This window comes from Gouania willdenowi, chromosome 4 (assembly GCF_900634775.1).
Source record: "Gouania willdenowi chromosome 4, fGouWil2.1, whole genome shotgun sequence".
Lineage (NCBI taxonomy): Eukaryota > Metazoa > Chordata > Actinopteri > Blenniiformes > Gobiesocidae > Gouania > Gouania willdenowi.
This window is the reverse complement of record NC_041047.1, coordinates 23,752,335-23,770,873: the sequence shown is the minus strand read 5'-3', so window position 1 is coordinate 23,770,873 and position 18,539 is coordinate 23,752,335. Positions and strand designations below refer to the sequence as shown.

At 38.1% G+C, this 18,539-nt stretch overlaps 1 protein-coding gene across 8 annotated transcripts in view; it reads left to right on the top strand.

The window, feature by feature from the left end:
* The window catches only part of usp24 (ubiquitin specific peptidase 24), a 43,882-nt gene that overhangs the window by 5,617 nt on the left and 19,726 nt on the right, over positions 1-18,539 (top strand). For 2 of the 8 annotated variants that reach the window (XM_028443798.1, XM_028443800.1), the window contains exons 3-30: positions 3,030-3,097; positions 3,216-3,359; positions 3,549-3,674; positions 4,142-4,177; positions 4,262-4,327; positions 5,948-6,013; positions 7,164-7,238; positions 7,850-8,008; positions 9,691-9,805; positions 9,916-10,019; positions 10,673-10,780; positions 10,873-10,968; positions 11,094-11,255; positions 13,117-13,209; positions 13,750-13,857; positions 13,940-14,089; positions 14,816-14,947; positions 15,411-15,522; positions 15,621-15,697; positions 15,793-15,933; positions 16,104-16,157; positions 16,250-16,383; positions 16,528-16,594; positions 16,736-16,846; positions 16,911-17,009; positions 17,740-17,913; positions 17,995-18,080; positions 18,168-18,276. In XM_028443798.1, the coding sequence (XP_028299599.1) occupies positions 3,030-3,097; positions 3,216-3,359; positions 3,549-3,674; positions 4,142-4,177; positions 4,262-4,327; positions 5,948-6,013; positions 7,164-7,238; positions 7,850-8,008; positions 9,691-9,805; positions 9,916-10,019; positions 10,673-10,780; positions 10,873-10,968; positions 11,094-11,255; positions 13,117-13,209; positions 13,750-13,857; positions 13,940-14,089; positions 14,816-14,947; positions 15,411-15,522; positions 15,621-15,697; positions 15,793-15,933; positions 16,104-16,157; positions 16,250-16,383; positions 16,528-16,594; positions 16,736-16,846; positions 16,911-17,009; positions 17,740-17,913; positions 17,995-18,080; positions 18,168-18,276 (2,972 nt within the window). Of the gene's footprint in view, positions 1-3,029; positions 3,098-3,215; positions 3,360-3,548; positions 3,675-4,141; positions 4,178-4,261; positions 4,328-5,947; positions 6,014-7,163; positions 7,239-7,849; positions 8,009-9,690; positions 9,806-9,915; positions 10,020-10,672; positions 10,781-10,872; positions 10,969-11,093; positions 11,256-13,116; positions 13,234-13,749; positions 13,858-13,939; positions 14,090-14,815; positions 14,948-15,410; positions 15,523-15,620; positions 15,698-15,792; positions 15,934-16,103; positions 16,158-16,249; positions 16,384-16,527; positions 16,595-16,735; positions 16,847-16,910; positions 17,010-17,739; positions 17,914-17,994; positions 18,081-18,167; positions 18,277-18,539 lie in introns of all 8 variants that reach the window. The other 6 variants (XM_028443797.1, XM_028443795.1, XM_028443802.1 and 3 more) reach the window with 4 other exon arrangements.

Below are 18,539 nucleotides of genomic sequence, written 5' to 3'. Positions count from 1 at the left end.
ACACAAAATGTGAAATAAATCCAGATCTTTGTTTGTGGTCTGTGAAAAGTGCTCCACTTGAATATTTCTCTGTTTGCGACATCACAAGTTGAATTGGGCTTTGCTTCGATCTCCAGCTGCCGAAGACACAAGAAGCAAGTGGCTGGATTTCATCTTTAATGGCAATGGGCTGGGTGATTTTTGCCTAAAAAAAATCTCAGATTTTTTAAAGAAAAATCTGATTTTCGATTTGATTTTTCTTTTTTTTAATGCACTTAGAAATGACTGCAGACATCACATATATTGTCAAAAGTGCAACTTTATTGCTGTAATTGTCCTCGAGTTAAAATGCATAAAACAATCCCAAAATAAAAAGTAAATGAGGTTCTGTCATTCAACAATTTCAAGCTCATATAGCTTAGTGGTGCACATATAGCCTACTCAAAGGGTAAACAAAGAGGAGTCTGGCTCACATCGGAACGTGAAAAAGTCCGAGTTGAGTTTTCTATTTTGGCGATACAGAAAATTATTATTCAATTATATCTCTTTTTAGCTTATTTTGTATTAAAATACTCATTTTAGTAGTCACTGCTTTTGCTACTTCTCAGAACAGCATGAAATGCACAGTTGGATGGATTGCTGGGTGCATCCTAACCCAGATCTACCCCTAAATAAGCCACACTACAGAACTCACTCACACGTTCTGTCCTTTATAGGAGAAAAGGCTAAAAGTGGCACATATTGTGCAGCTGGTTGTCAATAAATGTGCTTTTGTAGCATTTTGCATCAGAAAACTTAACCAAAAACATTTTTCCTGATCTAATTTTATTTGAATTAAAAATATTGAGATTTATATCATGTATCGCCATTTTGAGAAAAAATATCAAGATGAGTTTTGGTTAGAGGTCGCCCGATATATCGGGCTGATAAATGGACTTTTTTCAAGATCGGCCATTGGCCGATTTTTTTTTCATTTCTATTTTTGGTTTTTATTTAGCACTGTAGAGTTGCCATTAAAGCAGACCTAAGTAACTTTTGCTTAGCGCTCCCCCTAAAGGTCCCTTTTGGTTATGTCACTGTCGTAAACACTTTGCACCCCTCCGAGGCAGCAGTTCCTCCCTCCTGCTTTAGTGAGACAGGCAGCGGGAGGCTTCCTAAACGGACCCGGGGCAAGATTAAAGCAGTTAATCTTGAATAAGCCTACATTCTGAGTGAACTCATCCTTTAGTAACTCAGTAAGTTGACCATTTATACCGTAAAAACGGCGCTGTTTATCATAAGGGAGGTGATCAGCCAGTTACTCCCCTGTCACCCTGCTGTGCAGACACACACTACGACCAAATTGGTCGCATATGCGACTATTTTTTCAGTGTGTGTGAGTGAAAATTTCATCTGGTCGCATCTGTGTGAGTGCGTTTCAATACCTTAAAAAAAAAAATGCATTGCACTTATGTAGGTGATAAGGATTAAATATCAATATAATGTATTTAATGCCTAAACATGATACTATGTCCAGCAACAGCTCCTTGTGAGTGTGTGCTGGGCTGCAAAAAAAAAAAGATCAGATCAGAAAAGGGAACAAATGAAGACAAGCTTGAAGCACAAACATCCACTGTTAAATCAATTATTTTTCTGCACAAGAACATGGATTATCCTTATATTGATATGTGGATTATGTAAATAGATCCACTGCTGTCTCTGGCGCCGCGGGGCACACTGCGCACCTGTGTTTGACGTGCGTTTGTTTCCCCATGCGCTGATCTGATGTCGACATTGTTTATTAATAAAAGCAGGCTTACCACTAAATCAAACGTAAATATGTCGTTTGTATGAAGGAAAAATAGGTTTTAATTGTCGGTTTCAGGTCAGGCTCTGATATAAATACCTAATGTCTGTCAGACCTGTAGGTTTCACTTTTGCTTTGTTGGGTTCTGGTCAAAGCTTGAATAAGGTTCATGTCATAAATGGTCTGAGTTTAAAAGCAATTCCTCACCACAAAACACCAAAACAAAATATTTGACTCTCTTTTTCTTTCTCCTCGTCCTCCTCTGCACCTGCTCATTCATTCATCCGTTTTTTTTTTTTTTGGGTCGACTAATCGCTACGTGTGCCATAGTCATGGTCGACCAACCATTTCCTTGGTTGACTACAGCCCTAATCTACAGACCATCAACTTTCCTGCGCCTGTGGCTAACCTTAAGTTTTAAATCCCTGGTAAGATAACTAAACCAACAAAAACACTATTTTGGAAGAAAATAGAGATTTTAATATGTGGGAAGAGATTCATTTAACTGCTAATGTGCCGGTTACATATGCATGCTTTATATGTGGCAAGAAATTAGCACTTAGCATCATGTGTCAAATTAAATTAAACATTATTCTATGTAATTTTAACTGTACAGAATTTAATTTACTGTGTTGTCCTCATTGAGAAGGTATTATTTGGCTCCAGGAGGACTTTAAAGGGGACATATCATGCTAAATCCATTTTTTTAGCCCTTAAATGCATTTTGTTGTATATTTAGTGTTTAGAAGTACAGAAAAGTTAAAATTTGTCTCATCAGGTGCTCCGTTGATACCTTTATATTCTGTTTTGGTCATATTTTTCAATCTGTTTCGAATTTTCGATTCTCTATTATGTTTTTTGAACAATGACGTCACAGTATTTGCAGCAGAACTGCCAAATTAGGACATCGACTCCAGGCCCAATTCTATTGGTGTATTTAATTACATTTCTAATAAATACATTATATCATATGAGTGTTTCAATTGTCTTTCATAATCAATGTGTTGTAAAAATCGGCTTTAGATATCGGCCATGGGCTGAAATTTTAAAAAAACATTGGTATCTGCATCGGCCTTTGAAAATCCCATATTGGTCGACCTCTAGTTTTGGTCCATATTGCCCAGCTCTGCTTGTCACACTTATTTTATAAAACCCAGCTTGTGATAGCAAAACTTTTGAACACAAATGGTTTTTTTTTCCTGATTCAACTTTGAATTATTTACACGTTAAATTAAGAAAGTTGCCACTCCCCACTTTCATTAAGGTCTTGCCGACGCTGATGAGAACTGCAAGCGGTTTATCGATCGCTGCATGCCAGAGGCCTTTAAAAAGGTAAGCAACACAATGAAAAAAAAAAAAAAAAAAACTAGCCTTAAAGTAAATCTTTGAATATTTAGTGTCTGTTATTCTAATGGGCTCCCTCATGTCTGTCCTGGTTTAATGTCACCAGCTGTTGACCAGCAGTGCTGTGCACAAATGGGGTACAGAGATACACGAAGGAATCTACAACATGCTCATGCTGCTGGTGGAGTTGGTGGCAGAGAGAGTGAAGCAGGACCCTGTGCCTGTAAATCTGATGGCAGTCCTGACCATGGTGTGTGTGTATCTGTGTGTTTGTTGTTTTTTGAATTACACAAATGAAAGCAAATATTACTATTGCCGCAATAATCTAATGAAAGTTATTTCTTGTCCTGCGTCTGAGAATCCGTTTTACTGTTTACCAAATACTGGAGGTGGCAGTCATTGGTTTAACTGTGTCTAATGTGTATGTGTTGTTCCCCAGGCCCTGAACCCTGACAACGAGTATCATTTCAAGAACCGAATGAAAGCCTGTCAGAGAAACTGGGCTGAAGTTTTTGGAGACGAGACCAACATGTTTGCCGTTTCCCCTAGCAACAGCTATCAGAAAGTAAGGAACTATTATCCTACTACTAGCATTTTATGAAAGGTTACACAAGTATGTATACAGCAACGTGTCATCACCTGCCACAAAGGATCGAGATCCTTTACCTCTTTTTTTAACTTTCCTTATTGCTTTTACATATTTAACAGTATTTTCCATTTAAGAAAAAATCATGTTATAATCCGTATTTATCTGCCAACATGGCAGCCAGTTGAACAAATTCACCCACAACTACCCAACGTTAGGTGCTACTGTCCATTCCTGATCTGCACACATCCTGCTCAGGCCTCATGTGGGATTGGGGCCACATTTTAGGGTAGACAGGAAGAATTTTCAGTTGTGTAACTGAGCTATGTGGTCTGAGGAGAACGTGTGTGACTGACATACAACAGCTGTGTGCGTGTGTGTGCCTGTTTGGTTCACTGACACTGTGATCCATCATTTTATTCCCCTCCCATCCCCGTCTCTCCCAGGAGCCCCATGGTTGGCTGGTTGATTTGGTGAACCGGGTGAGTAATGCGCTATCCTCAGATGTTATATCTATTTTCAACAGCTGTGTGACTTCTTTATCATGTTGACTTCTTTTTTTAAAGTTTGGTGAGTTGGGAGGACTCATGGCCATCCAGACCAAGCTCAACACGGAGGAAATCGAGATCGCTGTAAGATGACCCATTCTTACTTTTTTCATCAAAGGGACACATTACAGCAGGGGTGTCAAACTTACATACCAGTTTAGTCTAAAGTAAGCCACAGATTATAGTTGTAAAATCATTGTTCGCTAGTTTGCATATATGAAAAGTACATAAAATATGTAAGGCACGTACAGTATCCAAGCAATAAGTGACTGATATCAGTCACTGCAGGATCTGCAATTTAGATTTCCTTAATTTGGTGACCACTTTGTATTTAATTTAGCGAAACATTGTGAAATATTTTGAGGAAAATTGCTGAATTTTGGAATAAATTAGAGTTCTTTCAACAATTTGCAATTAAAAATGGCTGCCATCATGTAATAAAGGCATAGGAAAAGTTTGAGCCCGAGCAAATTTAGTAGCATTTCATTGACTTTGTGTATTTGGAGGTGCTGAGCTATCTACAACTGAATTAGATATAAGAAGATTTATGAGTTTTTTTTGTTGTGATTTTTACTTTCTCCTATGGGCTGAATTGGAAGCTCCAAAGAGCCAGATTTGGCCCCCGGGCCTTAAGTTTGACACGTGATTTACAGTAACTTCAACACAGCCCATACAAGCAGAGGGTCGCCATGTTTACCCTGCGCTCAGCTGCACGTTGCTAAATGTGCCCTTTTATATTCACCTGCACAAAAATGTGCTCTCTTATCCTCCTGCTGTCCAATGGTTGAAATGCTCTGTTGTTGTACGTGTTCTGAGGAATCCTTGTGCTAATGCTTCCTTTTCAGGATGGGGGCCGGAACCACAGCTAAGCACAGCCATTGATTAAACATGTGCAAGCTCACACTCACCGTCCTTTAAGCCACTAGCATAGTAATAAAGAAGGTTGGCCTTGGAGACATGTAGTGCAAGCACAGTCAAGTATTTAAGCCAGGGGTGCCCATCTCTAGCCTTGGGGGGGGCTAACTAGCATGTTTGACACCAGAATCTAATGAATGTCATCATGCAGCTCTGCAGAAGGACTGCAAATGAGGTTTGTTTTACAGTCTGGTGTGTAATACCAGGGATGCATTTTAAACATGCTGCCCTACTGTTTGCTTAGCACAGCACACACACACAGTGAAAGGGAAAAAGATAATGGGAGAAGAGCGCTTTCCACTCCTCTCTCCCAGGGGTGACCCATTCATTTGTCAGCTTTGAACAGGAAGTCAAGAAGGGTGGAGGGGTGGGATTACAGAGTGGATGTTAGAGGGGAAAAAGAAGGACAAGGAGATGTGTATAGAAAGCAGGAAAGGCAAACGTTTGGGGGAAAAAAGGGTGAGACTCTTTAACACTGCAATCAGATCTTTTGATTTGGCTCTGAAATAAAAATGACTGTTGATACTCGAAGCTCCTCCTCATGTATGTTAACCCTGATACAGATTGATATGTGGCCTGCATACATTGTAATGCTGGTAAAAAGCACTTTAAGGCACTTTAATTCAGTGACTTACGATCGCTCTCAGGGATGACGTTACCACTGATGCAAAAACCCAAAAAGACTTGTTACATAAAACATATTTTGGTGCATCACATCTTGTTGTGATCCTTACCATCCCTTTGAGCTTTTTTAACTGAGTTTTGTTCTCTTTCCATTGTCCCCCACAGTGTGTATCAGCTCTGGTCCAGCCTCTGGGAGTTTGTGCTGAATACTTAAACTCAAGTCTTGTCCAGGTGAGCCAAGCCTCACACATACACACACTCAAATGTGTTTGCATCAGGGTTGGGCTCAATTATAATTGTAATTGATCGTTGATTATAATTAAAGCATGATTGTAATCGTAATTGCAAAATGATTTTGCCGTTGTAATTTTAATTGAATTGTAAATTAGTTCAGATAGTTGACTTTGTAATTGTAGTTTGCAGTTGACATAAAACTGAGGAACAATGTTACAGTTCTATGGCTTACACACATATAGTTAACAATTAATAAAATGTTTTAAATAATGTTTCATATCAAGTTTTCCCACTACCTGTGAGTGAATCTTCACACCCTGAAACAGGTGGTAAGGGTTAGAAGAGTTAGGGGTTACTGGGTTAGAGTTAGGATATAATATATATAATGTATTTAAATAAGGACAATACGAAGAGTAACAATACTGTGAATATCACTGATGTTTTGAACAAAGAGTTTATAGCTATTGTTAAATTCCATATCTCGTCCCTATTTGGGCTTTTACATAAGATATTATAAACAATACATTCAAATGTAAAGGTGCTAAAACTGTAGCATACAAACACAAAAGCACATACGATCATCACAACAGGCCTTTAAATGATGAGCACACATGGTCCACCGAAATACATACTATATGAGATCATCAGTAAAGCACTTTGGTCCCATGTGGGCGGTTTTTAAGCGCTATAATAAAATTGTAATCAAACGTCAGTAATTGAGAAAATAATTGTAATTGACTTTCAGCGGGATAATAATAATTGAAATTTGATTGTAATGGAAAAAAATGGCCGTCACGTAATCGTAATTAAATTGTAATTGAATATGGATGATTGAACAATTCATACTGAAAAATGTACCGGTAATTGACCCCAGCCTTGGTTTGCATGTGCACAATATTAAATTTAATCGTGGAGAGCACGGAACTCCAGCACTCTGTATCATATCGTGATTATTCATTGTGTTATGTTCCATGTTGGTTCCTCATTCTCGTTTTCAATTGGCATTCTTTACTGCAGTCCTTTCACTGTACTTTGTTTTCTGTTCTATTTTTATGTTTGCTGTATCTTCTTACTGTAATCCTGCCTGGCTGTGGCTTGTTTGACTCCGCGGGGACCAACATAGTTTTGATTTTGTGTTCTTCCATAGCCAATGCTTGATCCGGTTATCCACAAGATGATTACCTATGTGCAAAACCTGGAGGAGAAAGACCTTAAAGACAAGGTAGTACTTTCTATTCACACCTGCCTATGATTTAGAGTGTACGTAAGCATATATTTAGCAATAAAACAGGAAATGGTTCCCTATTCTTTCTGAGAATAGGGAAGTTGTCATAAAATGATTCATGGTAATGATTTCTGTAGCCTTTGTCCTCTGGTTTATTTCAATCAGTGTTGTAAACCCTGATCAGTAACTGATCTGTGACTATAAAGCAGAATCGCTGATGGATCAGGAAGCTCAAAACTTAATGTAATATTTTTAAAGTTTACCTTTTGCTGCATTCATTTGTATTTTATTGGGATAATTGATCATATCTAAGTGTAGCGTTTCATTTAATAGATCAAAATATTGGTTGTGAGAAAGATCCTGTAGGTTACATCATTATTAGATGGCATCGGTGTCTTTTTAAAAGTCTACAAGGCCAATTCATATTAAACGTGTAAAGAACAGTTAGTTCAGTGATGTAGACCTTGAAAAAACCTTGGAGTTTCTGAGATAAGACTTGATTTATTTACACATGTACAGATAAGGCACCGTGTAGCTGAACTAACACAAGCATGTTTGAGTTTTCCTCCACCAAGCAGAAGTGTAACATATCTGCTTTTCCAACCTAGCGTCTGGTGAGCATCCCAGACCTGCTGTCAGCCATCAAGCTGCTGTGTATGAGGTTCCAGAGGGAGCTGGTGACAGTGGTGGATGACCTACGTCTGGACACTCTGCTGCGTATGCTCAAAACTCCCCATTTCTCCACCAAGATGAACTCCCTCAAAGAGGTTTGCATACGACTCTGAGCCATTTCTAGCCATGAACGCATTTGAAGTTTCATTTCTTCAATTGGTCAATCGGTTCTAATTGGTTTTACCTAATGACAAGAAAAGTAGCCTTTTCTATCCAACTTAACATTAATTATATGGAATTAATTTGCTGAAAATGCCTAATCAATATATTCAGTGAAACAATGTTACAACTTATTAAAGGTAATAATAAATCCTAGATAGCAACAGCTCCAGATAAGTTTACTTTTCACAAAATCACTGCTGTATCTAATTTCCACTAATGTTGACTAGCAATGCTTACACTACAGGTAGATAGCTAATCATTTAACACTCTTAAAGCTCCAGTAGGTAAATTCATCGCTATCACTATCAGAATTAAAGACTATAGGGTTGGGCTGCACGATTATGGCCAAAATGATAATCACGATTATTTAGATCAATATTGTAATCATGATTATTAATCACAATTATTCATCACGTCAGGAAAAACATCTGTGTTTTTATTTACCTACTTATTAACAAACAATATGTGAAAAGTTTAGAGTGCAAAAGAAAAGTTTTAAACAAGAATAATGATAAATACTAAAAGAAATTAAAATTTACTATGAGCTAAATATATAAATACACAGGCTCATAGTGGAACTTTATCAAAACAATTACAGCGTATAAAGAAAAAAACATCAGGCTTAAACCTAATGCTGGGCGATATATCGGTTTTTTAATTTAATCGATATATTTATCAACACGATATCACACTGGACAACATTGTTTATATTGACATAGTTAATTTTGCGTTAAAATAGCAATACATTTAAATGTTTTGGCTGCAAGTCCACACCTATTTCTCCTCTGCCTCTCCTGTGTCAATGTCTCACACACAAAGCCACTATGCTCCGCCTACCTAGTGCTGACCAAACAGCGACACAATGTAGACAGTCTGCCACCGAAGAGTTGGTTAGTAAAAAAAAGAATACTGGTTGAGTAGTTTCGAAACGGTTTGGTATCAGAGTGTCAGATGACCAGCAGCAAAGTGTGCTTTGTAAGGAATGTTGAAAACCAGTTTCAAGTTCCTACAGGTTTTGGGCAAGAAACAGCAGCTTGTCAACCTTTACTGACTTGAGTGTTCAATTAATTAATGAATACTAACTAATTAGATATGCTTTTCATAATAAAAACCAGTAAAAAAGCAGCGCTGCAAGTTGGTCACACCACATGACTCGCTCTCATTAGTCTAGTTTACAGAGTGTGAAGCGTTGCTCACTTGGTATTAAGGTAACTTAACGAAGCCTTAATCATGTGTTCACCCCCTAGTGGTTGACTGACTACTGGGATTAGAAAGTTCATGATTAGATATGCAGCAGAGCCCACATTTTAAATGTATAAATCACCGACGATCAGGTCAATATAATCATGGAGGCCAAAATTGTAATCACAATCAAAATTTGATTAATTGTGCAGCCTACTATTGGGAGACTTTCCCCCTTGTTTGTCAACTCTTTTCCTGTTGCTTTTTGAATGGAAATCCATTCTAAAGCAGCACAAAGTGGCATCTTCTGGACTTTTTAAAAGTTCACGTTGACCGAGCTTCCCCTAAGGTGTAATTGTCGATTATTAATTCATTTTTAGTTTACATCACAATATAACTTTTTTTTTTTTTGGTTTGTTTTTTTTCCTCTCAGGTGACAAAGTTGATAGAGGAGAGCACAGTGTCAAAAACTGTGAAAAATGCCATTGACACTGATAAACTTCTCGATTGGCTTGTGGAGAACTCAGTGCTGTCAATAGCTCTGGAAGGTAAGAAAGTGCACCCCAACAAGGTGAACTGTTGTTTATCTAACTCATTGGCTCTCATCTAATGTCGAGAAAACACAGACTAACTTTATTGCATTTGGTTTGTTTTTTAGGTAACATTGACCAGGCTCAGTACTGTGAGAGGATTAAGGGAATCATTGAACTTTTAGGGAGTAAACTGTCTCTGGATGAATTATCCAAAATCTGGAAAATACAGGTAGTGTGTTACACTAACTACTTCTTGCAATGTGTTTTAACAAGTCATCCTAACCATGTAGATCACACTTGTCAAACTCAAGGCCTGGGAGCCAAATCCGGCCCTTTAGAGCATCTAATTCATCCCGCAGGTTAAAGCAAAAAAGGCAGCGAAATCATGAATTATTGTGGGAATTAACAACTATATAAATTGCAGATATCACCAAAATAATACACAAATTCAATGAAATTCTGCAATATTAGAAGGGCTCACATTTTTCCCATGTTTATATCATATGATGGCAGTCATTTGTTTTAATTGTTTGAAGAACTTGCAATTTTTCCAAAATCCTGCAATCCCACCAAATTACATAAAAATTGGCCTCAAACTAAAATAAAAATTGAAGTGAAGATCCTGCAGGTACTGATGTGTCACTTATTGCTTCGATATTATCAGTGCCGTACATGATTTATAATTTATTTATATGTGGAAGTGCAAACTTGCACTCAATAATGTTAAAATTATTCATTTTCCTGCCTAAAATCTGTGTCCCACTATGGATAAACTGCTCCCTGGGCTAAAATGAGTTTGACACCCCTGATGTAGATTATTGTTCAAGTCGTTTGCTTTGTTTTCTTCCTACCAAATGTATTTTTCCTTTGGGGTAATTTCAGGCAGGCCAGTCATCAACAGTAATAGAGAACATTCACACAATAATCGCTGCTGCTGCTGTGAAGTTCAGCTTTGATCAGCTCACTCACCTTTTTGTCCTCATCCAAAAGGTCCGTGCTATTTTTTTCTGTCATCAGAGCTTGTGTCACTGATCAGCTGTGCATTTTGTTAATAACGCCATGCTTGTGTGTGTGTGTTGCAGAGCTGGGAGGTGGAGAGTGATCGAGTGAGACAAAAGCTCCTCAGCCTGATCGGAAGGATTGGCAGAGAGGCTCGCTCTGAAACCACAACAGGAAAGGTACGTCATGTTTAATTCAACGCTCATCACACGTTGGTGACGTGATGAAACTTGATTTATGGATTTTTTTTTTAAAGTCATTCCAGTGTGTATTGTTTGGGTTTAATCCTGTGACTTTGGCCCAGGTGCTGGAGGTGCTATGGGAGCTGGCTCATCTCCCCACTCTGCCCACCAGTCTGGTTCAGCAGGCGCTGGAGGAGCACCTCGGGATCCTGAGTGACGCATACGCGGTCAAGGAGACTGTAAAGCGCAATTACATCATTAAATGTATTGAAGACATTAAGAAGGTGAGGAAAATATGAGCGTGTTTTTGGCAGAGACGTTTTTCTACTGAACGCATTCAGCAAAGTCCACACAAGGAAAAGGGACCCTTAGTCAGGGTTGAGGTTAATTACATTTGTCAGTTACAATTACATTTTCAGGTACCCATGTTCAATTACGATTAAAATGGCCAGCATTTTTCTTAATTACAATTAAATTACAAATATTTTCTGTCTACAGAAAGTCAATTACAATTACATTCTCAATTACTAAAGTTCAATTACTGAGCCTGAAATATATAACCTAATAAAAGTTAACCTTCCTCTTGTGCTAGCTTTCTGTTAGCATCTCTAATGATAACAGGTCCTAAATCATCTGTAAAATACACTAATGACAAATATCTATCATCTAATTTATTTCCTATCGATTTGTTTCCTTGTTAGGCTTCGTAATCAATGAAAATATAAGTTTTAATATTTTTGGTGTGTGCATCTAAGCCTTTTTTGTGTCAGTATAGCCCTCAATTTAATAATTTTTTAAAATAGTAAAATGTGAAAAAGCTTGACATGAAACATTATTTCATAACTGTTAAATACATATGTGTAGAACTGTACAAAGAACTGTAACATGGTTCCCAGTTTTGCGTTAAATTATAATTGACAATTTTTATAGAATTTTCATTTCAATTACAAAGTCAATTATCTAAACTCAATTACAATTTATTTATGATTATCACAGCAACATATTCTTAAAATTACAGTTATGATTGTAATGAATTATCACTTACATGATTACAATTATAAGTGACCCCAACCCTGCCCAATTCCAATCCACAGCCATCCATTTAGACACTCGGTATGCTTTTACAGTAAAAAGTCTAAAGAAAAGGCATTGATCTGAAAAAAACAGTATTTACTGTTGTTGTAAGTTTGACTAGATCAAGACGTTTAGAATCGTGGCTATGTTTAGTTTACACATTTTCATCCTGTTGCTCCTGATTTTACTGAACTTTAGATCAAGATTTTAAATCCAACAGTTGGACACAATGAGAGATTTTTGGCTACGCTCCTCCACATTCATGCTTTAAATTCAGCAAAGTCTGTGTGAAGAACGTCAAATGTCCCTTTTTTACGTTTGTTTCAATGAGCAACAGCTGGGTTTTGTTCTATCACAACCTACATGGCCTCTACTCATCACATTATTCACCTCCATTTTGTTTTAAATGTTTTAGCCTTTAGGGATGATGATGTAGAACAGATGTAATATTTACAGAGAAAACATTAAACATGACATCTTATTTGAGGATCAGTTTCAGGGACTTTGGGCTAAATTTGGTCTTTAAGGTTAAACTACTTCTTTTATTCTTGTGTCGAAACAATGATGATGTTCTGATCGCAGTTCAATAAATGTGGATGTTTAGGACACACTGATAAATCTCTCCATAGATACCTCTTCATATAAATGAAGAGATACATTTATAGGGACAAGTCATCTTGTTGATTGTTTGGCACCATTAGAGATTCATTTGGAACATGTGCCACTCGTGAACTAAATTTCAGCTTTTAAGTTCTTGATTTAATGCAAATGCGCATTTAATTAAATGATTTGGATTCATATTGGGAAGAAGTTCCCACTAAAAGCCAGATCTATTTTTTTTTATTTAACGAATAAATTGATATGGAATGTAAATTATAGTTGTTTTATATGTTTAACCAGCATAATTAAAAATATTACATCTTGTGACCTAAGGATTGTCTGTATGTCCATCAGTGTTTGATGATGTCAGAACACAGCAGGTCTCCTACAGGACACGCTGGTTCATCAAGTGTATCTGCTTCTGTGTGTGTCAGTCTTTCACTCTCACCTGTTCCCGCGTGTGTACACTAGACTCATCCTCAGGAGGACAGTAGAGGCAGTGACTCTCAGAGCTCCTTTCATATTGGCACATGGGGCAAGAAGAAGTCTAACTCTTTGGCCAAAGTAAGAGAAGAACCATGCGTCCGGGTAATTGTTTTCCTACTGATCGATATCTCTCCAATCCTGCGGCCTCTTGCTTGGCATCCAAATATGGAGGAGGGTTTGCCCACCATTTGTTGTCACAGTTTGATCATTTCACGGATGATTGTAACACGTGGTCGATGTGCCAATCTTCTGCTTGAGCCAGTTTTTTTTTTTTGTTTTTTTTTGGTCTCACTGATGATTACACGGCGGTGTTGATTTTGTCCTGGGGGAGAATCTGCTCAGTTTGAGTGATTCAGCTGCTGGGTGAGTGGTTAGCTTTGGTGAAAGTTGCTAGCAACATGTCCTTCTACAATGAAAATCCTAATCAGAGGAGCCATGGATGTCCAGATGAGATGTGTGTATGTTTGTGTGATGTTTTGTTTTTTAAGGCAGATTTGACATTTCATCCCTGAATGATTTTTTTTTTTTCCCCACCTTTTTCTTATGTTTAAACTCTTTGCTACAAAAACTGTGTTTTTTATATATATATGTCTCATCAGTGTGAATGTGTGTCAACAGGCGTCTCAGCAGAGCAGTCCTCAGAATGTCTGGGTAGTTCCTGCTCTCCGTCAGCTTCACGAAATCACCCGTTCTTTCATCAAACAGACGTACCAGAAACAAGACAAGGTACACACACACACACACACACACATATTCCTTGATCATCTCCTGTGGGAGGTTTAAGAATCATTTCTCTGTCTCTTCACAGAGCATCATTCAGGACTTGAAGAAGAACTTTGAGATCGTCAAACTGATCACAGGATCCCTGGTGTGTTGCCATCGACTTGCTGTGACAGCAGCCGGTAACAACAGCCTCTCAAGCTCAACCTTGGTGGATGGACGGTACACCTACCAGGAGGTTTGGCGTTTATTTATTCTTAATTATTTGTCTGCATATACAACATTTTTTTTAAAACATTTATAATATAACTGTGCTGGTAGAGGTTAAAGAGTTGATGAAGCGCTCTAAACTAAAGAGAATGAGTCCACACACATTTCTACCTATTGCCTTGAAAAGGTTGTGTGATACATTTTGTACTTCTGTTCTGGGCGTGAATTACGGGCGCAGTTCTGTGGACGTGACGTCAAATGACATTGATTCGTGTTCTCGGCGGCTTGGAGAGGCGGCCTAATACCGGAAATAAAACAGAACGGGTATCCATCCTCTAGTCACAATATCGGCTCCAGTTATAAACAGTTACTGCGCGTTCCCACGGCGGCTAGGCTGATGGCTGTAGTTACACTAACCACAGTGGTGTCGCTATGGAGTCTGATTTCTAGATCTGCCCTATGCTCCTTTAAGAAGACCACAGGGTCTTATATAAAGCCACCTCACCAATTCCAACTACAAGTAAGCAATTTACAGATGAATACAAAAAATTTAACTTTTCTGAAAAGTTACATCATCTGCAAATGCTTTATTTAGGTTTTTTTAGTTTGGAAATGCGTGTATGTATTTATTTATTTATGCAAATCTATTAATTGTTTGCCGTACAATCATAAGTTAATTTTGTTATATATTGACCATGTATTGTGTGTATATATCTATATGTCCCAATGACATATATCTTAATTTTGTGGGCAGTATCTGGACAGCCACCTGCGCTTCCTGGCCTTCTTCCTCCAGGAAGCCAGTCTCTACCTAGTCTGGAACAGAGCCAAGGAGCTGTGGGAGTGCCTGGTGTCGGGGCCCGATGTCTGTGAACTTGACCGTGAGGTATAAGCAGCGTATAATTCAAATGTCTTTTTTTTTTCTTTTTTTTTTTTTTCTTCCTTTGTCTAAAACTTGTGACAAAATGGAATACATACGTTATCATTATACAACAAAAAACAAACATTAAAAAGATGTAGCACAAATGTAACATATGTAACTCTCAGTTTTTTTAGTTTTTTTTTTTTTTGCTCTTCTGCATACCGGTAACTGTCGCAGCAGAGTGCACAAAGTTGCAAATCATAATTCAAATTATACATGTTGAATTTTGAAAATGTTTATAATTGTTTAGGATTCATTATTGTTTGATTTAAAAACATTGCTGGTTGCTGTTTTTTTCCTAGTGACCTGATCCAAAAAAGTACAGATTAAATAAATCAATTTAGTCAACATTAGTCATAGATTATAATCGCTGAATTTAGGGCCTGTGTGGTTTTGTGACCGAGCCCGTTTTCCTCCATGTGTGCAGTTGTGTTTTGAGTGGTTCACCAAAGGACAACATGATCTTGAGAGCGACGTTCAACAGCAGCTGTTTAAGGAGAAGATCCTCAAACTGGAGCCCTATGAGATCACCATGAATGGTAAAAAATGAAATCAAAGTACTGTGTGGGATTGACATCTGATCCAGCTGTTGACATGTGTGTGTGTTTTTCTTCTTCTTGTTTACTGTGTGTGGCAGGGTTCAATCTGTTTAAGACATTCTTTGAGAATGTTAACCTGTGCGACCACCGACTGAAGCGCCAGGGTACTCAGCTGGTCAGTGTCCACACTCGCAGTTGTTAGCCAATTTATTCCTCGCACACATTGCACGTCATCGTTATAATTTAATGTGGTATATGGTCTGATTTCAGTGTGTGGAGCGCCTTGACCTGGCAGGAATGGATTTTATCTGGCGCATTGCCATGGAAACTCCAGATGAAGAAATAGCAAATGAAGCAATCCAACTCATTATAACATACAGCTACACCAACCTCAATCCCAAAATGAAGAAGGTGAGTGCATATATGAAAGTTTAAATGCAGAAAACATCCTCCTGTTGGGGCCTATTTTGTTAAGCGCATTGAGATTACTTTGTTCGTGCTATATAAATAAAGATGAATTGAATTTAATTGAAATTACATGCTTCCTCTCTGTATGTCATTGTATCTAATTATCATCACAGGATTCTGTGTCTTTGCACAAGAAGTTCATCGCTGATTGCTACAAGCGATTAGAGGTAGGAGGTTAAATGCGTTTCTTGTTCGAGTCGCGTCATTTTTCAGTAATCAACCCCCTACAGCTTTTTCCTTCCTCTCCTCCTTTTCTCAGGCAGCCAGCTCGGCTCTCGGCGGACCTACTTTAACACATGCTGTTACCAAGGCAACCAAGATGCTGACGGCCACTGCCATGCCAACAGTTGCCACATCTGTACAATCACCATCCAGGTACAGAGGGGGGTTTGGGTAAGAAACTCATTTAATAACATTCATCAAATGAGAAACCACCTACTGTTACAACTAAACACATTTTTAAAAAAAAAAAAAAACCTCTCTGAACACTAATTGTTTACATTCGCATTGTTGACACATTTGTTTGTTTTTATTCAGATCTACAAAGCTGGTAATCATTGAAAGACTTCTGCTATTGGCTGAACGCTACGTCATCACTATTGAGGTGAGGTGTCTGTGACCAGATGTGTGTGGAGATAGTAAATGTTCTTTCAGCAGCTTTATAGCTTCTTCTGATCACATTAAACACGTTTAAAACAAGATTATTTCTACTAATGTCTTTATGTTTGTTTCTCTTTCTGTGAAGGATATGTACTCAGTTCCTCGCACTATACTACCTCATGGGGCTTCGTTTAACGGACACCCTGTCACTCTTCACGTCACCTACGAGTCAACCAAAGACACTTTCACTTTAGAGGTACGTTTTGTGTGTTTTGCTGGGTTTTATTGTAGCAGCTTTTGACTGTGTGTGTGATCTGCAGACCCACAGTAACGAGACGATAGGAAGTATCCGGTGGAAGATATCCGAGCACTTGAGCTGCCCAGTGGATAATGTTCAGATCTTTGCAAATGACAGCGTGGTAAGTGCAGGGTTTGTTGAATGTCGTGTACACTTTGATCTAGGGCTGTTCATTTAATCAAAATTTGATTACGATTTTGATTAGTACACTCAACGATTACGAAAATATCATCGAAGAAAAAAACCCATATATATTTATTTATTTATTTATTTCAATCATACATATGTTTTATTTGCTAAATAAAACAAACTTCCATGATTTAGGATATATACAAAGAATAAAGCTTAGCACTCATGAGAAAAAATGATTATTAATACTAAGTTTTTTAACGCAAGCACATGCAAGCTCCTACATCCCACCCCTCTCAAAGCTAAAGCTAGCCTAGCCTAGCCGGCAGGCCAACACCAGGAAAGTGGTTGCTAGCGGTATTGAAACATGGCTGGAGAAACGCAGCAAAAAAGGCTTGGTAAACAAGCAAGTTTTACATTGGAAACACGTAGGGTTTGATGATGAAGACCTAGAGCAAAGACACATCACATGCTGGAAGTGTTTTGTTTTGTGCAAAAGAGAACATATTTAATATTAGTGTTTGAAAGATTGTATTTATATTTAAAGAATTTATTTTACATTGTTTTGTACAAAAAATGAAATTGGTTGACCAATTATTTTGATTTCAATTATGTCTAAAATAATCATGATATTTTTTTCTATAATCAAGCAGCCTGACTTTAGTGTAAGCACTGCCTTTTTTTAATTTATTTATGTCACCCTTGTATGTGTTGTGTGTTAGTTGACCATGAATCGCGACCAGAAGCTGCTGTCCCAGCTCGGTTTCAGAGATGAGCAGAGTCTGACTGTGAAGAGCTCGGGGACCGGCACCCCTTCTGGCAGCTCAGAGTCCTCAGCCTCTGCTTCAAGCAGTTCCAGCTCTGCTGTCTTCAACTCTGCCTACGCCTTGGAGCAGGTACCAACACATACATAGTGCGACAGTAAGAGGCTGTGTGCTCATGAAGGCTCACAATTGTCCCGTGTGTTCTATCTTTAGGAAAAGTCCCTGCCCGGGGTGGTGATGGCTTTGGTGTGCAATGTGTTTGAAATGCTTTATCAGCTGGCTAATCTTGATGAGACCAGGTGAGATCTTTTTTTTTTTGTAGTGTGTGCCTTTTTGTAAAGAAGAAGATAACGTTGACTTCTGATGGTGTTTTAAATGTCCTTTAGGATTACTCTTCGTGTCAGAAAGCTGCTGCTGCTCATTCCAACAGATCCTGAGGTTCAGGATGCTCTTGACAACTTTGTTCCCAAAGAATCTAGTGTTTGGAGTCACCAGGTAACTTATCTGGCTTTTTAATTGTAATCAAATGTATCTGTAGCATTTACCATCAGGGAGAAAGAAGCTTCGGTAGCACTTTACTTTTATACATAAGGCTGTCATTACGTTGTCATTATGACATGACACCTGTCATTAGCATGAATAAGGTGTCATGAAGGCTGTCATTATATATCGTTCATTACCCTAACCCCTAACCCTTTGTTACCAGAACAAAGAGGTCAGAGCACATTACTCCAGAATAGACTTTAAAGTTCTGCTGC